This window comes from Phyllostomus discolor, chromosome 9 (genome assembly GCF_004126475.2).
Source record: "Phyllostomus discolor isolate MPI-MPIP mPhyDis1 chromosome 9, mPhyDis1.pri.v3, whole genome shotgun sequence".
In the NCBI taxonomy this organism is placed as follows: Eukaryota; Metazoa; Chordata; class Mammalia; order Chiroptera; family Phyllostomidae; genus Phyllostomus; species Phyllostomus discolor.
Window position 1 is genome coordinate 30,723,406 of NC_040911.2, and position 22,022 is coordinate 30,745,427.

At 39.1% G+C, this 22,022-nt stretch overlaps 1 protein-coding gene across 1 annotated transcript in view; it reads right to left on the reverse strand.

Moving 5' to 3' along the window:
• The window catches only part of RNF125 (ring finger protein 125), a 33,984-nt gene extending 14,272 nt beyond the window's left edge, over positions 1 to 19,712 (reverse strand). Inside the window, exons 1-4 of the mRNA XM_028524671.2 lie at positions 19,267 to 19,712; positions 7,412 to 7,565; positions 4,186 to 4,280; positions 1,579 to 1,669 (exon numbers count right to left, since the gene is read on the reverse strand). Coding sequence (XP_028380472.1) covers positions 1,579 to 1,669; positions 4,186 to 4,280; positions 7,412 to 7,565; positions 19,267 to 19,430 — 504 coding nt within the window. The 5' untranslated portion in view covers positions 19,431 to 19,712. The remainder of the gene's footprint in view (positions 1 to 1,578; positions 1,670 to 4,185; positions 4,281 to 7,411; positions 7,566 to 19,266) is intronic.
• Positions 19,713 to 22,022: the final 2,310 nt, after the last annotated feature.

A 22,022-nucleotide genomic window follows, 5' to 3' on the forward strand; every position in this document is an offset into this window, starting at 1 on the left:
CTATCTAATATACTTATGTTTCAATCTCATCCACTTCCCAAAAGGATTTTATGGGGGGAAAAAAACAACACCTAAAATCCAAATTAAAAATCTCACATATACATATATAAATGGCACATATATTTATGTGTATGTATATATGTATATCTTTTATGTATGTATATGCACATATACATATAAACATACATATGAAATATAAAATGACTAATAATCATTTTCATAAAATAATCTTCAAGATATAATTTTGTATCTGTTAAGTGTAAGTAATTTTAAATAAATGTATACAATTTTGGACAGGTTAAGGAAAAATTAATTTACTTATAAACTGCTGATATAAGTATAAACTAATTCAAACTTTTTATATTTTGAATTATTAAAAAGTTTGCACTCTTGGCCCTGGCTAGTGTGGCTCAGTGGATTGAGTGCCAGCCTAAGAACCAAAGGATCACTGGGGAATTCCCAGTCAGGGCACATGCCTGGGTTGCAGGCCAGGTCCCCAGTAGGTGGCGCCTGAGAGACAACCACACACTGATGTTTCTTTCCCTCTGTCCCCCTCCCCTCCCCTCTCCTCTCTAAAAATAAATAAAACCTTTAAAAAAAAAGTTTGCATTCTTAGTCTCAGAAATATCAATCTAAGAAATTTCCTTCTAGGAAAAACATCCAATAAAAGGAGAACTTTAAATGTATAAAAATGTGAATTAAAATCCTAAAAATTGGTAATAATTCAGGTGTTCAAAAATAGTAAAATGGCTAAATAAATGATGACGTACCCATTACCACTCTGCTTCATCTCACAACTATACAGAAATAAAAATTATAGAAGCTACACTGCAAAATAGAACTAAAATGCCCAGTTGAAAAGAAAAAAGGCAGCATTCACTATGAATCCAGAAAATGAAGAGCAGCATGTATATTTTATGTCCAAGACTATGAAATAAAGTAATAAACTGATTAATGAAGATAAATGACTTTCTAACTTTTCATTTCTAGTGTATTTTCATGACAACTCTATTTTTGCATTATTAAAAAATGTTCTTGCCCTGTCTGGTGTGTCTCAGTGGATTAAGCATCAGACTGCGAAGCAAAGGGTCACTAGTTTGATTCCCAGGGCACACGCCTGGGTTGCAGGCCAGGTCCCTGGTGGGGGGCATACGAGAGGCAACCACACATTGATGTTTCTCTCCCTCTCTTTCTCCTTCCCTTCTCCTTTCTCTAAAAATAAATAAATAAAATCTCTAAAAAAAAAAGAAGAAGATAGCTTTTAAAAAAATGTTCTTAACCTAAGACTTGATCATGGTTAATATACTAAAGTTAGATCTTAACTGTGCACTTTAGATCTTCTTAGTTGATCATATCCATGATTATCTGTAAGACATAATGTTGTCTAATTTCATAAATGAATGATTGCACATTAGTGATTCTTATCAGTTTCAATTCAACACTTTCACATATAGTTAATGTCAGAATTATCATAACCTTGACATAAATTATCCTTTATATCTATAAATAGAAGCCTGTCAAATGAATTTTCTAATGTGTATTGAGTTTAGACATTGCAGAAATATATAAAATCCTTACCACTGGTCTCCTTTCTGATCTGTGATGAGCAATACAATGATCCAGCAAGCCATGTTCATCCAATTCCTTCTGACAAAATGGGCACACACACCTGGAAATTGCACAGAATACAAATATTACTAAAATCGTTGGCAATTAAATAGTCACTTAACTAGAGGTAAAAAGTAGAATGTAGGCAGGTCTAGTTTCTAGTTCTCGTTCTTTCTGATGTGATATTTTTTCCTATCCTGATAATGGTTTCGGTGCCTCAGTTTTTCTCATGAGAGATGTAAATGTGTATCCCAATTGGGACAAGCTAGAGAAACAATTCTAGTACACTTGAAGCAGCCATTCACTGAGAAACTGAGCATCAGTCCCTGTCCCTGGGTTGCTTTTTCTGTCACTTTTACATCCTCCCTTTCCCAATTTTGATTTGGGTGTTATTTGTCCTCCAACTCTGCTAGTATGTATAAGGCGGGGCAAAAGTAAGTTTACAGTTGTTTGGAAGGAAAATAATACTATAATTAATACATAATAATACAAAAACAAATTCTGTGTTTTGCATACTCACAACTGTAAATCTACCCTGTATAACAAGTGTCAACTTACATAATTAGTATCCAGGGAAGGATGAAAAATGACCTACGACTACCCTGTTAAGTCATTACACCTAGGAGTATTTGCCCCTTATACCTGTGCAGTCCAATACGGTAGCCATTAGCCATATGTGTCTGTTGGGTACTTGAAATATCACTAGTCCAAACTGAGATATGCTGAAGCATATAACACACACTGAATTTCAAAGGCTTAATATTAAAGAATGTAAAATATCTCAATTTTTATATTGATCACATGTTGAAATGATACTATTCTGGCTCTATTTGGGTTAAATAAAATGTATCAAAAATTGATTTTACTTGTTGCTTTTTATTCTGTTGGTTTGGTTATTAACATGGAAGCTTAGAATTTTTTGCTCACTTTCCATTATACAAATAACTTCCTACACCCCAAGAGTTGTGCTCTAGACAAGCTCCCAGCATAAAATTTTTTTAAAATTTGAATCATGTAGTAACTTCTATAAAGCAAAGATTTCTACCTTCAATGCAAATATTAATCTATCTTGTAAGACTGATTAGTCACCAATCCTTATTTTCTGTTATTTTAATTCTTTATTATTTATAACTAGAAGAAGAAATTGGGCTTTAAATTAACTTTCATATATTTTTAATTTTTTATAAAGCCTATCAACCTTGCAATCAAATACACATACTTTCTCAACCTATTTGTTACCCTTCATTCCTGTTGTTCCTTGTGACCAATCTAACAGAACTCATACTCCTTAGAGCTAAAATATTCATTTAAAATTTGTAATGTCATGGTATAAAACTAATCCTATAAAACAGGTACATCTGCAAAGCAATCTCTAATAAAGCAAAAGGAATGGAGCAATGATTTAGACATCCACGTTAAAAAGTATAAGCTCTATTCTGAGTGTATTTTTTTTAAAGATTTTATTTATTTATCTTCTAGAGAGGGGAAGGGAGGGAGAGAGAGAGGGAGAGAAACATCAATGTGTGGTTGCCTCTCACATGCCCCCTACTGGTGACCTGACCTGCAACCCACGCATGTGCCCTGACTGGGAATTGAACCAGCAACTCTTTGGTTTGCAGGCCAGCACTCAACCCACTGAACCACACAAGCCAGGGCTGAGTGTATTTTCTTAAAATAAGCAGAACTAACATTTTCCTTCAGGAATAAGAAAGAAATCACACTCCTACTGAATACCACTATTGGATAACTGAGTTCATAAGCAGATTTAATGGTTTCAAAGCCATTAGCCTATGTGGGAGAACATATTTCTTTAAATCATTTTCTTTAGTAGAGAGGAATTCCAAACTTTGTAATTATTCTGGCTATCAGGAAAATAATGACCCAGATTTCTTTTCTTTTTCTAAAGGAAAAAAAGTTAATGATCAGTATCCTCCATTTCACCTGCTAGCCACCTCCACCCATCTTCCAGACCCCAAAACTACAGAACTCAGGATGCCTTCTAGAGGCCTATACTTCCTAGTTAGAATATATACAGAGATGTCACTTCCTCCTTGCTAAGAAGAAACTAGCAAACGAGCTAGGGAATGAGCTGGGGAACTAAGAAGCAGTAATGGAAAAGTAAAGACAAAACCCCTCTTAATCATGATCTACTTCAGGAATCTATTAGAAAGGAAAAGAGCCTAACAGAAATGAATAGTTATGCAATGTGTTTTTGAATCTTCCTTAATACAAACTTCACTAAGGAAGTTTCCCTAATTTCTCCAGTGTTTGGTTGGCTCCTCCATGCGAAGTTTTTAAAGTAGAGAGAGCAAAATTCTTTCATAATTATTGCTACTAACAAATGATTATCAATAACAGGTATTGTGGTTAAGAGCTTACACATAAGTATATGCATATTTTCACAATAAAAATGTTAAATTTTCCAGCTCATTATTTTTTTGCTTTTCAGTATCATAACATTTAAAAAGTTTTTTTCAATTACAGTTTACATTCAGTATTATTTTGTATTAGTTTCCGCATTAAATTTTTTATAGACATATCAAATTGAGCACTTAACTGTACTCTGTTAAAACAAACCTTGTTGCTGTTTCCCCAAGTTCTTGTAGTGGTCCATATTTATCTATGTACTTCTGACAAGTTCTTATGTGTGCCCTCATTTCGCTGAGGCAAACCTATGTAAAAGCAAATAAAAAATAAACTCACTGTTGCAAAGGGCCTCAATGAAGCCTTATGTGACTCAGCTTTATTCCTTTCATTATTTCCAAAAAGGTCATAGTGTGGGTCAGCTGATTTTAAAAGGATGCATTCATGACAACGGTACAATGAAGTTAAGGCATTATCAAGAATAACACTAGTTTTAATTTTCTCTAATACTTTAAAGGCCGAAACGTTGAGTTATTAAATTTGGTCCTTCTTTCTAGAAAACATATGTCCTTTAAAGTGGAAAGGTGGAAAGGCATAGATTAACTCAAATTTACATTTTTGCGATGACATTGTGTAAAGTGATGATGGAAAAAAGGAAGTGGGGAAAGAAAAAGGGGAGAGGAAAAAGAAAAAGAGGGAGGAAAGCGGAAAAAAAGAGGAAGGAAAACAAAGGGAGATAAGAATAAATGGATGGATTTTAGAAATGTCCATAGTAAGTAAAAAGAAACTCTGTGCCTCAGGGAAAGATATAAATACCATGGTTTTATAATATATCTAGTAGCATCACATGAATTCACAATACACAGTATACTTAATGGCCCCATTAAGAACACACATGAAAGACAGCTCTTGCAGTCCATTTTTATCAAGGCTGAATAAAGAGCCCTTGTTCCTCCAGATATACATTCAGAGACCCCTAACCATGAGGGATCTGTTGCTAAATAACACATATTCTACTCAATGTTTCATTAGAAACTCTGATAAGATCTTGTGCTAAAGGAAGCTTTGACAGCTGTGGTAAGGTGGCCAACGCACACTGCTTCATTCTGCCCAAGCTACGGAAGTTAAACCTCAAACTTGAAATCTACCACGTCAAGGAAACGGTTATAATTGCTTAACAAAAGACCAAAAATAAAAGCAAACCCTTGCTTTACAAGTATCCACCTAAAAGCTGTAAAAACTAGAACTTATCTAGGTAACTGTCTTGAAACCGAATGTTATACAATCTTTAACATACAACTTGGCCCATTAATACTCTCTCATTCCTTCACTACTTGTGTTAAGTTTCTTCCTCTTTGCATTGCTTTATCAACATAGCAAAGCATTCCTTACATAAATTAGCAACTTGGGGACTATATACTGACAAACGAGCTGATAAAGTCATACAGTGGCTACTCTAGAGACAAAATTACCTAAGGCACTGTAAGAGAGGACAGAAGAAACATAGCCACTGTTTGCTGTAAAGGTGCTTCTAATCAAATGCGAAGGAAAAAAAGATATGAAGACAAGTGGAGAGGAAGCTGTTTGGTACCAGGGACTGGAATACGAAAGCCTCATGGAATGCCACTCTGGCCTGGATTCTCCAGAGCAAATAGAGTCTAAAATGGCTCTAGAAACAACAGCAGTATTCCTGGCAAGACAAATAACATAAAACAGAAGAGATGGATACAAGAACTACCTCAAAGGAAAATGCAAAAACACTTGGGAAGAATCAGAAATGAGGGGGCAGGGGTTGAAAAAGGAAGGGGATTTCCACCCAGGATAACTGAGAGCGCCCAGGTCTTGTTTGTGACAGACACCAAAGGCAGGATAAAGAACCAGATGATGAAATAATACAGCAAGTTTGATTTGTGCATGTTAAATTTTATATGATGACAAAAATATCAAAGTAAAAATAAGCAATAATCTATTACGATGGACATAAATAGCCATTGATTTTTAGCATTTCCTATGTTTCAAACTGTGCTAAAAGCTCTAAGTTTTATCATTTACCTTTAAAACCATCCTGCGACACAAATACTACCCTTTTCCTTATTTTCCAGAGGTAAACAAAAACTTAGATCAATAACTTGCCCAAAATCACAAAGAATAGGTGAGAGAATTGGAGTTTGGTCCCAGAATATCTGACCCCAAAGACCATGCATGAATTCTGTCTGTAGTCAGAAAGCCATGAATAGGTCACTGAGTCTCACATAAATATACAGAAAAAAGCAAAAATGCATTAAGCACTTACTATATGCAAGTCAATTTTCAAAGTGCTGAGTACACAGTTGCCAATAAAACAGACACAGTCCTTACCTTCACAGTACTTAAACCTGGTGGGGGTAACTGGCACAAATTAAAGGACCATGAAAACATAATTACAAGTGGTGATCAGTGTCATAAAGGGAATACAGAGAGCTAAGAAAAAGTATAACAGGCTATAATGCAGGTTAACCATCAAGAAACAGTCTCTAAAGCAATTTAGATCTTTCTTTTGAGCTCTAGACTGGTACATCTAAATATCCTCTACTTAGCAGTTCAAATCTTAACATATCTAAACTTTAACTCTGTGGCTTCTTCTCCAAACCTGATCCCCACCCATTTCAGCATCTTCACCTACTCAGAAACCCCGCATTTTTGGCACTTCACTCTCACTCACCCCCACATGCAGTCAATTACCAATTTCCTTTTATTCTCTCTCCGAAATACACCTTGAAAAAACCAAACCTCGTACTTCATACCTGACACTAGCACTCTAATCCAGCTTCCTTACCTGATCCATCCTGATAGCCGCCTAGTTGGCTTCACCAATCTTGCTTTGTCCACCCCCCTCAAACCACTGTCCACGCACATGCTAGAGCAATACCCTCAAAATATAAACCCCATCAAAAGCTTACACTTTTTCTATGACTCACTGTTGCATTTGAGATAAAATCTAGACAGAACCTTTTGTGTGGCCTCCAAGACCTCACATGATCTAACCATGTATCAAAGAATTAAAACTGCTACCAGGAAGACATATCAAGAGAGATAAACACTGCAAAACCCAGAAGGCCACAGGTGCAATTATGCCACTGGATTTGATAATAAAGTTATTCATTGATGGGCTGCAACAGAGTAAGCAGGAATGGCGGTCCCATAATAGGGAGTCATAAAAATCATGGGAAGAGAGAAAATGGAGGTGGCCAATGAAAGCATCTGTTTGAAAAATTAGGTGATGGTAGAAGTCAGGTGACCATTTTCCTGCAGCATACACGTATGAAATTGGAGAGAGGCTCAGACAGCTTTAGGAAGCTGGGGCAGGATGACGTCAAAGGCATAGGCGAAATGATTAGCTGCGTAACAATTTTCTCAGTGGTCTAAGCTAGTAACCAGGAGTACAGACAGGGTCCCTTACCAGGGTGTCACACTCGGCACAGTTCTGGTACTCTGACTTCATTCTTTTGGCCACATCCGTGGCTGGAACTCCTTCTGAAGGAAGGTATGCCCGGCAGTAGGGACAGGTCCACTTGTTGCTCTTCAGACTGGTAGCAATACAGGAACGGCAGAATCTGCCCAACACAAAACACAAATACACAACCTTCCTCATAACAAAGCCACCGTTACATGTTCATTTGTGTAAACTGTATTTTAATAACACCTTGTATATTATGAACTGTACGACCATTTGCACCCTGCACTGGTCAGAGTCTCTTACCTCCCCCCAGTAAGACTTCTCTGGGATCACACGTTCTCACCACTTGCACTGCTCACATTTAAACAAAAGAACCCAGGCCAAGTAGTGAAATAGTATTCCTGTACTTGGAGTTAAAATGATAACCCAAAGGATATCTGCTATATTCTTTCTTTCTTTTAATCCTACTTTACCTAAAATTTTTTGGAAGATAAATTCTCTGGTTTATTTAAAAATGGTCCTAACAAAATTTTAACAGAATCAACAGAATTGACAGAATATCTGGCCCATTTATGGGAGTTCATGAAGGTTAAGTGCACACAGAAGGCAAAATGAGCATTTAGGTAGGTGATACACATTAGCACGGTCTGATGGTTCTTAAAGCACTCAGCACGTAACAGCTCTGTGGGAGTACTAACACCTGGGAAAAGTTATTAAGCTTTTAAAAATTTAAGTATACTATACTTGCTGAAAGGTTCACATATAGTTAAGTACACAGTTCAATGAAATTTCACAAACCGAATACTCAATTATACCAGCCGTTACTGATTCCTAAAAATACTCTTTTCTGCATTTATTATTTAAGAAAAAAATCTTATTCGCACACAAAGGATGCTGACGTTTGCAAAGTGCTTGAGGCATTTGCTTGCTGTTTGTGCCTGCCCATGTCCGTTTCCCCTTTTTCTTGAAATAGCATCCTTGTTTTATTCTGCTGGGGCTATACCTCTTACATACAGTCCGGCAGGATCTCAATCAAGGTGTCCACCAGCCCTGGCCAGGTAGCTCAGTTGGTTAGAGGACTGTCCCCATATGCTAAGGTTGCAGGTTCACTCCCTGGTCAGGGCACATACATGAATCAACAAATGAATGCATAAATAAATGGAACAACAAATCGATGTTTCTCTCTTTCTCTCTCTCTCTTAAATCAATCAATAAAAAAATTTTAAAATAGGTGCCCACCACCCTCTGCTGAAGGCAAGAACACCTGAAGTAGGCCAGACTAGGTGAACTCTCTCTCTGGAAGATGAGTGGTAAACAGAGTGACATAAAGATGGATTCAGGAACAACTTGATGGGACTGTCCTCTTTACTCAGAACCCCAGATCTGCCTAGGTTTCTACCCTTTTCTTCCTAGGTGTTTGTTATGATTGCCATTTGGTAACTTTATTTTGATATAATTTCAAACTCAATACACCGGTTTTTTAGTAAAAATTTTTCAAACACTTTTAAAAATACCTTACTTCAAGGGCTTTCTTCCTCTCAGAAATATGCTCACGCCTTTCCCTTCTCTCCCTCCTTCCCCCCAGGGGAGTTACCTTTGCCTTTCTCTCTCCTCCATTCCAAGGGCCCTTCTTTTGCATCTGTAACTGGTTTCTGGAGCCCAAACAGCTCAGCTGGCTCACTTCTACCACCTCTAACTTAAAAACTTTCACTTATACTTTGAAACAAACAAACAAGCAAACAAACAAAACTAAGACAAAATAAAATACTTTAATTAACAAGCCCCTAAGAAAGATGATTATTTCCACGTACAGATGAGGAAACAAAAGTCTGCAAGACTCCATCTATAGAAAGTTTAAGCTGGGGTTTTCTGACCCAGATTGCGGTGACCTTTCTCTCTGCCACCACAGCTGGCCCAGTCAGAAAGAGCAGTACCTTTGCTGGAGTCAGGATACCTAAGTCCTCTGTTCCACTGTATTTTCCTCTGCCTCACGATTAATTTTAAGTTCTAAAGCACAATCTGCCCTTGCATTTCTTTAAGTCCTTAAGAGTTGATTCTCAAAATGTATGCTTTAAAGAGTATTTATTACAAATGGTCCAAATGTTCAACTCGTAATTAACATTTCTAATACAATACTATGGTTCTGACATGATTTGTTTACATAATTTAGGAACAAGCAGATAACCCTTTGTTTTGTTTTGTTTTTAGCTAAAAGTCTTCCCCCTTTTCTCACAATGTATTTGAGTTTTATGCCAGCACAAGCAGCAAACTAACACTGGTGGCAAGCCCTGTGGTGGGCACTGACAAACACGGCCTCATTTAGCCGTCACAGTAACCCTAAAATGTTGCTCTGCACTCTCTTCTCTTGACTGATGGCAAGCTGAGGTTCAGAGAGGTGTAACAACTTGCTAAGGTCACACAGCCAGAAGACAGTTGTACTTTTCTCCTAAGTTTCAAGAGAAGCTTAAAGTTTGTAGTCTTTTTAAAGACACTTTATTTCCTCCCAGTGATAAGCAGAAGTGGCACAATTATGTATCATTGATGTACCTGTATAAACCAGTGGGCTTTACATACAGTACATTTCCACTGTCATTTTGTAAATGTTTTGCACAAGTTTTTGTAACCACAACAATGGAAATGCCTGGTAGATAATTGTGAAAAGTAGCACACTTGAACCATTATTTAATCAAGTCACCTCACTATAAGCCCCCTACATTTCTCTGTACAGTGCTGTTACATGGGGTATGAAACTCTCCAATGAGCAGTGTATTGATGTTACTACTGCGTTACACGAGATACTAGTTGCAAATCTGGTAAATTAGTCAATTAGCTGTACTCATTTTAATAAAAATGGTTATTAAATGGAGAAAACACAAGGCCAAGGTGTTTTGGAACAGATTGAATTTACAGATTATGAATGTGTAAAAACCACAACTTTTGAAAGGAATTGGATGCTACTGCAGCTCAGGTCTTACTTTCTGGGGTGCAGAAACAAGACTGCAGTCCTGCTAAATTAAAAAAACCTGACATTAAAATTCTCTCATTAAAGGTATAGTTATTAAATTCAAGTAATGAGAGCTGGAGAAGTTAACATCCCTGCCTTAATACATTAGCGTAAAAAGTACACAAGTGATCAAACATTTCATGAATTATCTAATTAGAATCCACACAGGGCTATCCAAGTTTAGGTGATATATATTATAAAACAAGGCCTATAGATAAGATGACTCAAAACGAAAATCTCTTAGAAGGCAAAGTATAGAGGTGTATGCAGAGCTACTTTTAGGTCTGCAGATGTATAAAAACATCTAAGATAAAGAAAATAAGAAACATTTACCCACCTGTTGGAGAAGTGGGAAACTGGAAAGAAGGGGTATGAAGTAGAAAGAGGGCATGTTCATTGCCGAATTTTAAGTTTGAACCGTACGACCACACTACCTGTGCAACGAACAATTCTTTAAAAAAAAACATACAGGTGCTGCCTTGGCCTTGTAATACTAAGCCCCTGTATTTACCCAAGAGAGATAAAAACTACGTTCAGTTGTACATAAATACTCATAAGGAATATTTCATAATGGCCCCAAATGAGAAATAACCCAGGTATCCATCTATAAGAAAATGGATAAACAAACCACAGCATATTCCTACAATGGAATACTATACAGAAATAAAAAGAACTACTGATACAAGCAACAACATAGATGAATCTTGAAGACATACTGAATAAAATAAGCCAAACATAGCACAGTGCATCCTGTAAAATTCCATTTATACAAAGCATCTGAATAGGTAAAATTGGTCTATGGCAGAAAAAAAAAATCACAACAGTAGTGACCTATGGGGGGTACATGGACAGGGATTGGCTGGGAAGGGGCATGAGGAAACTGTCTCTTGAAAATACTGTAGCCCTTGATAACGGTTTAGATTCATTATTTGTTAAAATTCAGCAAATGTTATACCTAGGATGTATGCATTTCATTTATGTATAATTTACCTTAAAAAACAAACAAACAAATATTGAATTCTGGTTAATATTATGCATACTAATAAGAGAAAGAATCAGAGCGTGCTAATGTATATAACCTACCCTGAAATCATCAAAAAATAAGATGGATTACTGGATGGATATGTATGTGATAAAGTGAGAGAAAAAAGCAAATGTAGCAAAAATTAACAATTGTAGAACCTAGGCAGTGAATATATGGGTGTTCACTGTACAATTATATCAACTTAACTGTACATTTGAAAATTTTTACAATAAAATGCTAGGGAAATGAACCACCTTACTATGACTTAAATTTTCATTTCTCCTGAGAAAAATTTAGTTTGGATATTAGAAAAGGAAATGTTTGAAGAACGAGAGACTTGAAATTTACAATAGAATGTGATTTGAAGACAAAAACATTTTTTTAAATATTTTTAAGGGCATTCAAATCCAGTGTGAGGAAAAAGTTACATTGCATTTATGATTGTTTAAGTAAAAGTGCACTGAACAGCCCTGGCTGCTGTGGCTCAGTGGACTGAGTGCTGGCCTGTGAATGGAAAGGTCACTGGTTCGTTCCCAGTGAGGGCACCTGCCTGGGTTGCGGGCCAGGCCATCAGCTGTGGACAAGTGAGAGGCGACCTACTGATGTATCTCTCACATACTGATGTTTCCCTCCCTCTCTTTCTCCTTCCCTTTCCCTCTCTCTGAAGAGACAGTAAATAAATGTTTTTTTAAAACAAGTGCACTGAACAATTTGAAATCTAATAAAAGGCTGAAGAGACAAAACACAACACTCTTTAGAAATGAACCTGTGCAGCTTTTAGTAAGAACAATTATCCCAGGGTCATAATGAAGACTTTATGAGAGAATGCATAAATCTGCACACATCTCCCAAAACCCAATTGTGTAAGCATGCATTCATCAGCAAAATTTTTAGTGATAGCTTACTATTGCCAGGCCGTGTTTGATAGGCCAGAGATGAAACCGGTGCAGTGCATCAGGTTCCTGTTCTCAGGGTTCCAGAATGGGGAGGGAAGTAGGCAGGCAAACGACAAATGCTTTGAGAAGAATAAAACAGTTGACAATAAAAATGGAGTGGGTGGGGCAGAGGGAGCAGTTAGATGATATTTGAAGACATAGATCTTGGGAGGAGCTGGGAATGGTTTTCCAAGCTGCAAACAAAAGGTACAAAAGATAGGGACCAGCTTACTGGGGTACTGAAAGCCAAAGTAATCAGAGATTAATTACTGTGAGAGAGTAAGTAGGTAGGAGACAAACCATAAAGCCATAGCTAAGACTGATGGGGAGGCACTGGAGGGTTTTCAACATGATTTGATTTACGTTACATAGATCACTCGTTCCTGCATCAAGAATGGATTCCAGAGGTACAAGAGCCACAGCGAAGGGCCCAGGTTTAAGTCAGTTGTAATAGTTTAAGACAGGAAGGTGGCTTAGACCAGCAATGTAACATTAGACAGTCCAAGGCGACACACAGATTTAGAATTTCTTTTGGAAGAGGAAAAAGGACTTGCAACATACCAAATGACAACAAATACATGCTCCCATTATGCTAAGTGAAAGAAGTTGAACACAAAAGACTACTTACAGTATGATTCCAAAACTTAATGACAAGCAGATGAGGTTGCCTGGGACCAAGGGTCTGGGAAGGGGATTGACTGCAAAGATTCTGAGGGAACGTTTTAGGGAAATGAAACTGTTGGTTCTTGTGTGTGAGGACGGTTACAGGATTTACATATAAGTACCCAAATTCATCCACCTGTACCTTTTGTGAGAACGGTACTGTAACACTTCAATAAAAAGAACAATAAACAAAGCAAAAATGCCCCAGACAACAGGTCAGTGACAAGAGCACTGCATGGACAAGATCATAGAAATACACGTACAGCACAGAGCCATTCGGAAGCTGGCAGGCCCCCTCCTACTCAGCTCCAGGCATACAGTAGCTACTCAGTAAACTGAAATCACTAAATTAGTTATGAGGAATTTCCCAAGGGGAACCTTCTGGGCAGGGCCCAATGTTCCCATGAATAAATAAGAGTCCTGTGTCCTTCTGGAAGTACCCAAGGGACAGAAACAAACACAAACCTAAGGAAATAAGGGATTCCTATTTGTCTACCCTCTCTCCCACTCCATAATGTAGTTTGGAATGATGAATTATAAAAGGCATAATCAGAATGAGGAGTATTTTTCAGTGAAAGATAGGAGCTGAAGATGAAAGTCCTCAACTGCATGTTTTTTTAAGTTGTATCTTCTATTTGTTTTAAAGATATTATTTATTAATATTTTAGAGAGGGGGAGGGAGAGAAAAAGAGAGGGAGAGAAACATCAATATGTGGTTGCCTCTCATACACCCCCTACTGGGGACCTGGGCCACAACCTAGGCAAATGCCCTAGACCAGGTATCGAACCGGTGATCCTTTGATTCACAGGCCGGTGCTCAGTCCACTGAACCACACCAGTCAGAGCAATTTATTTTTACTTACTGAATTTATTGGAGTGACACTAGTTAATAAAATTATATAGTTTTCAGATGTACAATCCTACAACATATCATCTGTATATTGTATTGTGTGTTTACCACCCAGAGTCAAGTCTCCTTCCATTTAAGTGCATGGTTTTTAAGACCAGTTCAATGTTTTCAAAAATTCTGAATGAGGTGCACTGCTTTAAAATCAGATTCCACACACAAAGGCAAATTTCTGGCTTCTCTTGAAAAGCTAACCAACCCTCTGCAACCCTGGACTCAATTTCCAAATAGCCATATGGGTTGGTGGCCCCTCCCGTGGAGTAGTCACCCTCCACAATCATTTGTACCACTTGCAGCTCAGCTCTGTTGAGTTTACTGGTCCTAAAGAAACCAATTAAGAACTAGATAATGACTCCAAGACCTCTGCAACCGGCTGGAAACATAACTACCCCACTCCCGTTGGTTATCTTATTAACCCCTTTCTGTTCCCCCGAATTAAGGGATTGGTGAAGAGGTCAGCGATGTATAGAAGGGAAACAGGAAGAGTTGTTGAAACCACTGGGTAAAATTATGTACCCAATCTGAAGAGGTAAAATGAACCTAAGTATAGATTTAAAGAGGAAAGAGATGCATTAAAGACTTTATGAGCCACGGACTAGATAGGCAAAATGACTTCCCAGAGGTGGTCCCCAAATGTGGTTCTGGAAGAAGCCACTGGTAACACATGGCCAGCCTAAACATTTGATTTTTGTTCTCAGCACCAGGCTGCCTCAACTGTGGGCACACCAATATGAAGCAGATCTTGGTGAGTTTGAAAATGTGAATAGAGTAAGGGGATATGCTATTGTTATTCAAAGTGACTGACGATAAAAAGTCTCAGGCTAAAATATTCCAATATAGGGCAATAAAGACACAGTCACACACATCACTCCCTCTTCACCAGTAATGGATCAGTCTGGACAGGTCCAAGGGCAGCTACTAAAGCACAGGCTCCTCCAACCAGGAACTGCCCCACACGAATTCCTTTGATATGCTTGTGTATTCAATTAGGTTACACTCCCAGGGAGTCATTCAGAAAATGACTGTGCATTTCTCTACACTCCACTATGTGATTTTAAATTTAACCCTAAGGCAAATTTTATTTCCTTTTACTTGACATCTTAGAGGGATGTCTTTCTATATCCCTCAAACACTGTCCTCAACTTACTGTATCTTACTGTCATTTAAAAAGGGTTATCTAAGGCTGTGCTTCTCAAACTTTAAAGTGGATACAAATCACCAGAGCATCTTGTTAAAATGCAGATTCTGATTCATGAGATCTGAAGTGGAGCCCGAGGTACTGCAATACTGCTGGTGCAAGGACCAAAGTTCTAACGAGAATCTGGGCATAAAACTCAATCTGCTACAGTGTTTAGATGCTGTTTGTTAGAGAATACATAGTTTCATAAATCCCTAATGCTTAATTTGCCTATGACAACACTAACGTTGCTAAGTAAACACAGAGCCATCCAACCACCAAATGAGGCAAATTTCAGGCCAGCTTAATCACATCTTTCTGCAATTCTCAATAATACAAGCACAGAAGGGTAACCCTATAAAAGGAATAAATAGGGTTCAAGAACTATCATGGGATTCCTGTGTCTATTATTCAAACTACATGTCATCAGCTGGCTGGCACTATGGAGTGGTTGTGCCCACTTGAGGGATGTTCACCAAAGTATCCAAACTGCATTTTGTTTTAGAGTTGTTCATTAATTCAACTAACATCCAACACCCATTAAGTGCCAGACCTTAAAGGAATGGCAACATGGAAAGTAGCACTCCTTTATCAGAGCAATGGTTCTCAAGAGTTTTTTGAACAGTGATGATATAAAAAACTCCACTCATCCCATTTCAACTGACACTTACCCAAGTACCTTGGGAGAAGGAGGCATCCTATATGCATTTGTTTTTAGCATCAAGAGACTGGATGGTTCATATTTAAACTGTAAAATTTCATCTGAAGTCAAATAACAGGTCAAACGTTACATCAATGATAATTTGTAATCACAGGGGGAACTTCCACACAGTCCCACTACCTCAATTCAACTACCTGCATCTATGAATGAAAGCACTGATGTGTATTTCCAGGTCAATTTAAAACTCATCAGTTGATTTTTGAACTCTATTTACAGAATCACTAATTCGATGTAGGCTGTATTGCTTATACTTGACCACAAATGGAACGTTTCAATCCATTTGCTTAAAAGCATTTCAGAATGATCTTGAACCACTGCATTAAAAAAAAAAAATGGACAAATTGTGTGACACAGAGCAATTTAGGTAATCCAATCAATTCAAAGGAGATGTGGCTCTTTGTATTCTCCAGTTAGTACTCAGCTCTGTTGGTCAGTTCTCAACCTTAGTCCTTTTTAGATAACTCCCTTACCTCCAGTTCTGATCTCTTTCCCCAAACCCAGTGTCCCAGTGCCTCTGGGGTATTTCTACTTGTATATCACCCCATGGGACTACTGTACTGTCAACAAGCCCAATCTCAAGTTCATTAACTTCCTCCTGAGCTAAACTCTGCCCCCTTTATCTCAGTCACTTGTTTGGGAGTTGTCTTGGACTTCTTCCCTTGTATCATTCACATCCAGTTGGATAACAAATGTCTTTGAATATTTCTGAGTATTTCTTTTAAATGTAAATCAGATTCCCATTAAGTTTCATTTACACAGCTTTACTTATCTATTCTCTTTCCTGTTTCAATAACAGACGATAAGGCAAAGATAAAGAAGCCTCCTACCTTCAAGCATTATTTTTACAATTGATACAGTGATATAAATAAAGTCATTTTGAGATGCTGAAACTTTAAAATGGCACTTCTTAAAGTCCACCTTTTCTGGACCAGTTTACTCCATAAGAAATATAGAGATAAGAAATAATAACCCTTCAGGGGTTTTTGCTTTGTGAAATGACTTTGAAGGAAATACAGACTATGTTTTGAGCCTATATAATAAATATGGGCTACTTGTACATTTTAAATACTCATAAAATCCCATTACTCATCCTATTTTACAAATGAAACAGATTCAAAGAGCTCACATAGCTGATCAGTAGCAGAGATAAATTTCAAATCCTGCTTCCCTATCAAGCCCTCTGTTTTTACTACATCACAATTAAACTTATAAAGTGCTATACACATATTCACTCAAGATAATATTGTTGCCATCATTGTATTTGTTTGGCTTGAAAAGGTTTATAAATATAAATTAGCATAAATGACCTATTTCAACAAGTTTGAAAATTAGCTTCAGTATAGGATAATATAGAGAGGTTTCATCTCCATTTCTTCATCTTCCAATTAAGTTCAATGGAAGAGAGAAACTGATCTAGGAAGTACAAAATAGTATTAATAATACTCACCATCTCCAGTGCAGAAGGAACTCTAACATTTACAAAGTGGAAGGGGCCCAAGTATATTTGCCAAAAAGAGGAATATGGAAATTCTGCCCACAGCCAGAACAATGGACATAGATTTGTCAAAACAAAGAACAGTGAAGTGAGGGAAAGCCATTCATCCAGCCCTTGTTGTTACACTTCATGACTGCTTTTCCAGTGCCTGGTTTCCTATTCACTCGAACAAGGAAAAAGATTATACAAGACTTAACGTTTTGCAAATGTATATTATCCTTTAGCAGAAGCAAAAGCACTGAATACAGTAAGTTACAGCATTCAAAATCCAAAGCAGGAAAAACAATCTCCAATCAGGTAACAATCTCCAGTATCCAACAGCAAAGCTGCTCATTTCAGGTCTACAAAAGAAATCTTCAAGACTTGATAACCACTGTACATTTTTGGTGCAACTATAAAGTTTTAATGCTAAATTTAAATAAAGCTGTTACTACCCTGAACAAATCAATGTGTTTTATTCTGTTAGGCAACATCACCTTGGTTTCCATATTGGCCTTAGGACAGTAAATCAATGAACTACATCTGGACAGCTGGGAAACATCAGTTATCAGACAGGAGGTGAATCTGTCTAGAGTTTAAAGTACAAAGCTGAAACAACAGGCCCTGAATACAGCCATGGAATATTATGACCAAGACACTCCTTATTTCAACATTTTGTAGGCTAAAGATTTTCATCACCATGGCTCACTGCTGTGCTTTTCGGTGGTGAAACCACTTCTCACATACTAGGCTACAGGTGTCAAGGACCACGGGAATCGTTTATAAAATATTTTGGGCCCTTAGAATTTGGTACTCCTTTTTTACGGGGAAGGCAAAAGCACTTACTAGTCTCTGCAGTTATTGCTCGGGAGCTTCATCTAACTATAGTTTGTGGGCGGTCCAAAAAAACACATTAAGTGGGCTTCCGCTCTTGCTCTATGCAATCCCCGCTCCCACACACAGTCGCCTACCTCTGCACCCCTGAAAATAAAGCTTCTAAGTAAACAAACACAACTTCACAGGCGCAACTCCCACTGCTAGTTACTTAAGCACACATTTAAGAACGTGCCAATTTATATAGATATTTTGTTTTTATTTAAACTCTTAGAAACTACCACAGCTGACCGCCAACACCGAGTTGTAGTTACATAGCACATGATTTTTAAGACAGTTATTTTTACCCACACTTTCTACCGATGTGCGGAAGCCGTGCGTACTGCAGGTAGTCACAGTCTCCTGGGTTTTAAATGCCTACATCCACCGACCGGCTTTGTGCTAACGTTCAAGCTCCAGATCCTACCAGGACAGGTTGGTAAACTCTTAAAACTACAGTTAACCACTTGGACGTTCCGGTTTCACTAGACGATCTCGAAAGGGTGTAGGTGTCAGTATTGGGAAAGGGACATAGGGGTTGGAGTGGAAGGACGATTTGCACAGGTCCTTGTTTGCTCAAGAGAGTCAAGCCTCAGCAGCGTTCTGGAACACGTGCACACCGCCAGAAAAACAAAACTGACCGGGGTGGGGGAGGGGAGGGGAGGGAGACACGGCCGGATTAACGGAGTTCAGCGGGATAACTGTGCTCTGAGGCGAGCTTACTGCCTTGTGCCAAGGCGGGTGCTGGTTCTCCTGCCAAGATCATCCTCCCCTGCCAGCTGGCGAATCCTGGCTCTTGGCGGGTCCCGCGCCTCCCGGGATTCCCATCCTTGAGGCTCCGCACCTGGGCTTCGGGAAGCATTTCTAAGAAGACTGCAAGGACCCGCTTTTTTGCTGTTTTTGCCTACTGAAATCCTGTGTCACCTTCCGATTGGGCATTTTTTTCCTGTGGCCCGCACTTGACAGGTCCAGGTTTCTTTCTGCAGGCTTATTAATATCCCCTTCCCCATATTCTCGGCTCCTTCAACATCGCCCGCCCCACGGGGGTGGGCGAGCAAAGCGCGCTCCCCTGGCACTTACATGTGGCCACAGCGGGTCCGGACAGGCTGGTGCAACACCTCGAGGCACACAGAGCAGTCGAAGGACGTGAGGGGCAGCTCTGGGGCTCCTCTGCGCTCCAGGGCCCGTGGGGTGGCAGAGGCGGGCGGGGATTTGCCGCTATCGCTGCTCAGCACGGAGCCCATCGCTGCGCGTCTCACCCGGACAGCTGCCAAGAGCTCAGTGCCTGCTGCCGGGTTGTTTTGTTGTCCTGCGGTGGAGGAAGGAAGTCCCGGCCCAGCTGCGATCGCCGCCTCCCAGCGCGTCCAGCAATCGCAGCCTACAAGCAGTCTCAGTCGCAGCGCCCAGCCTCGGTCTAGGGCAGTCGAAGTGCGCGGCTGGAGTCTGACATTGCCTTTGAGTGCTGCCTTGCTTGGTTGAGGCGCGGGGGCGGGGGCGGAGGCGGCAGCCGCGCGTTGCAAGCTGCAACTTCTCGTGGTCCTGCGAGGATTGAAACCTGAAACCGCAACTGCAGAGCAGAGGACCTGGTTCAGCAGTGAAGCTTCCAAGCGTTTGTGCACATCCACCTTCCCCAGGGTCGAAAGTTAAGGAAAAAGCAGGCCTAGTCATGCTTTATGGGAATCAGAGAACACCCACTTGCAAGGTGGTGGTCCCATTAATCCTGCACTGTTGTAATCATAATAGGCTACAAAGATGATCGATGACTGAACATCTCCTAAGACAGGTCTAATCACTAGCTTAGTCATCTAATCAATACTCCATTAATGGAGCAGTAGCATGGAGTAGTGGAGTGAGTTCTGAAGACCCCATTCGAATATCGACACATCGAATGCCAATGCAAGACAGGAATTCTTGAGCTAATTTCTTCGATCCCCCTTTCTTCGACTCAGGATCTATTGCTATTGCTTGTATGCTCTGTCCCGTCCTCTTTTAAACAGAACCAAATATGTCATATATTAATGCATGCATTTAATAAGACTTATTTAGTGCCCACTGCATGCCAGACTCCACTCTGGTAATGGGACCCACTTTCCAACAAGCAAAATCCAGCTCTCTACAGAACTGGAAACAAACAAAAAACAAACCCCAAAACCCCAGCCCTGGTGGGGATACTCCGTTGGAACTTCCAGTTCTCCAAGGATGCAGTCAGATGCCTAGTCAGGACACATGAAGGAATCAACCAATGACTGCATAAATGGGTGGAGCAACAAATCAATGTTTCTCTCTCTCTCTCAAAAAAAATCAATAAAAATTTAAAAAATTATTTTGAGAGTTTCATATGCTTACTAAGAAGTAATACCTACAATACTACATAGTAATATATATAATACAAAATAATCCCATAAACTTCACCTAGTTTCCCCAGACTTGAATTTCAATGAAAAGATATAAGTAGTCAACAAATAAATAAATGAACAAAATCATTTCCGATAATAAGAGCTATGAAGAAGATAAAACAGAGGTGGAGGTGGATAAGAAGGTCAAAGAAGACTTTTTGGATGAGGTGACATTTGAGCAGAGTCATGAATAATAAAAAGGAGTCAGCCATTCAGAGATTTAGGAAAAGAAGCTTGTGAAGCACTGGGTACAGTGAGTGAGATGAGAACAAAAACCAGAAAAAAGCAGTGCAGAGCTGGAACTTGTAGGACCAGGGGTGCAGATGGGATGAGACAGACCTGCTCATACACAATCTTACAGGCCTGGACCAAGAGTTTGGATTTTATTCTGGGTGCCATGATTTGATTTAGTCTGACTGCTGGGTGGTTTCAAAAAGACAGGAACAAAATATGAAAGTCAAATTAAGAGGCCACTGAATTAGTCCAAGTGAGAATGATAAAGGCTGGAACCAGGGAGTTGACTGGGTAAAAGGTGAGAGAAATGGACAGGTCTGAGATATATTTAGGGAAAAGACCTAAGGTGCTTGCTCATGATTTGGATATCTTTAAAACAAAAACTAGACAATCCACTGGCTGGCGTAGCTCAGTGGATGGAGCGCGGGCTGGGAACCAAAGTGTCCCAGGTTCGATTCCCAGCCAGGGTACATTCCTGGGTTGCAGGCCATGGCCCCCAGCAACCACACATTGATGTTTCTCTCTTTCTCTCCCTCTCTTCCCTCCCTAAAAATAAATAAATAAAAATCTTAAAAAAAAACAAACTGTTTCTTTCCGCCACATGTCCTTCTGATCCTACCCTATGTCCTCTTTAAGGCTCAATTTGTTAACCTGATTCTCTACCTTTTATGTCTTTATTTCTTAATTATCCTTTCTTTATCCAGTCCAACCTGGGTTTGAACCAACCACTGTACCTCCATCTATCTAAAAACCACTTCATCACCAAGGTCATTGGTAGGTGGCCTGAATGTGGCTAAATCCAATAGACTCTTTTTAGTCCTTTTCTTGCTTGACTTGTCAATTATATTTATCAGTGTTGATCACTCCCTCCTTGCAGAAACACTCTAAGGCTGTTTTTTTCTGGCTGTTGTTCCTCAGTCTCCTTCACTGGCCTCTCTTTCTCCAAGGAAAAGCTATGTGCTGGAGATCTAAAGACTCTGTCTTCCCTTCTCATTCCTTCCCTAAGAATCTCAAAAACCACATAGATTTTGTTAACCATGTATGCTTCAAAGACTGTCTCTAGGCCACTCAAATGCCCAGCTGCTTACTTGACATAACCATCTAGTTGCTCTAGGTACCTTTAACTCAACACGTCCGATAATAAACTCATTACACTAACCTCCCACTTCGTTATTTACCTCTCTCTTAGTAAATGGTACTACAATC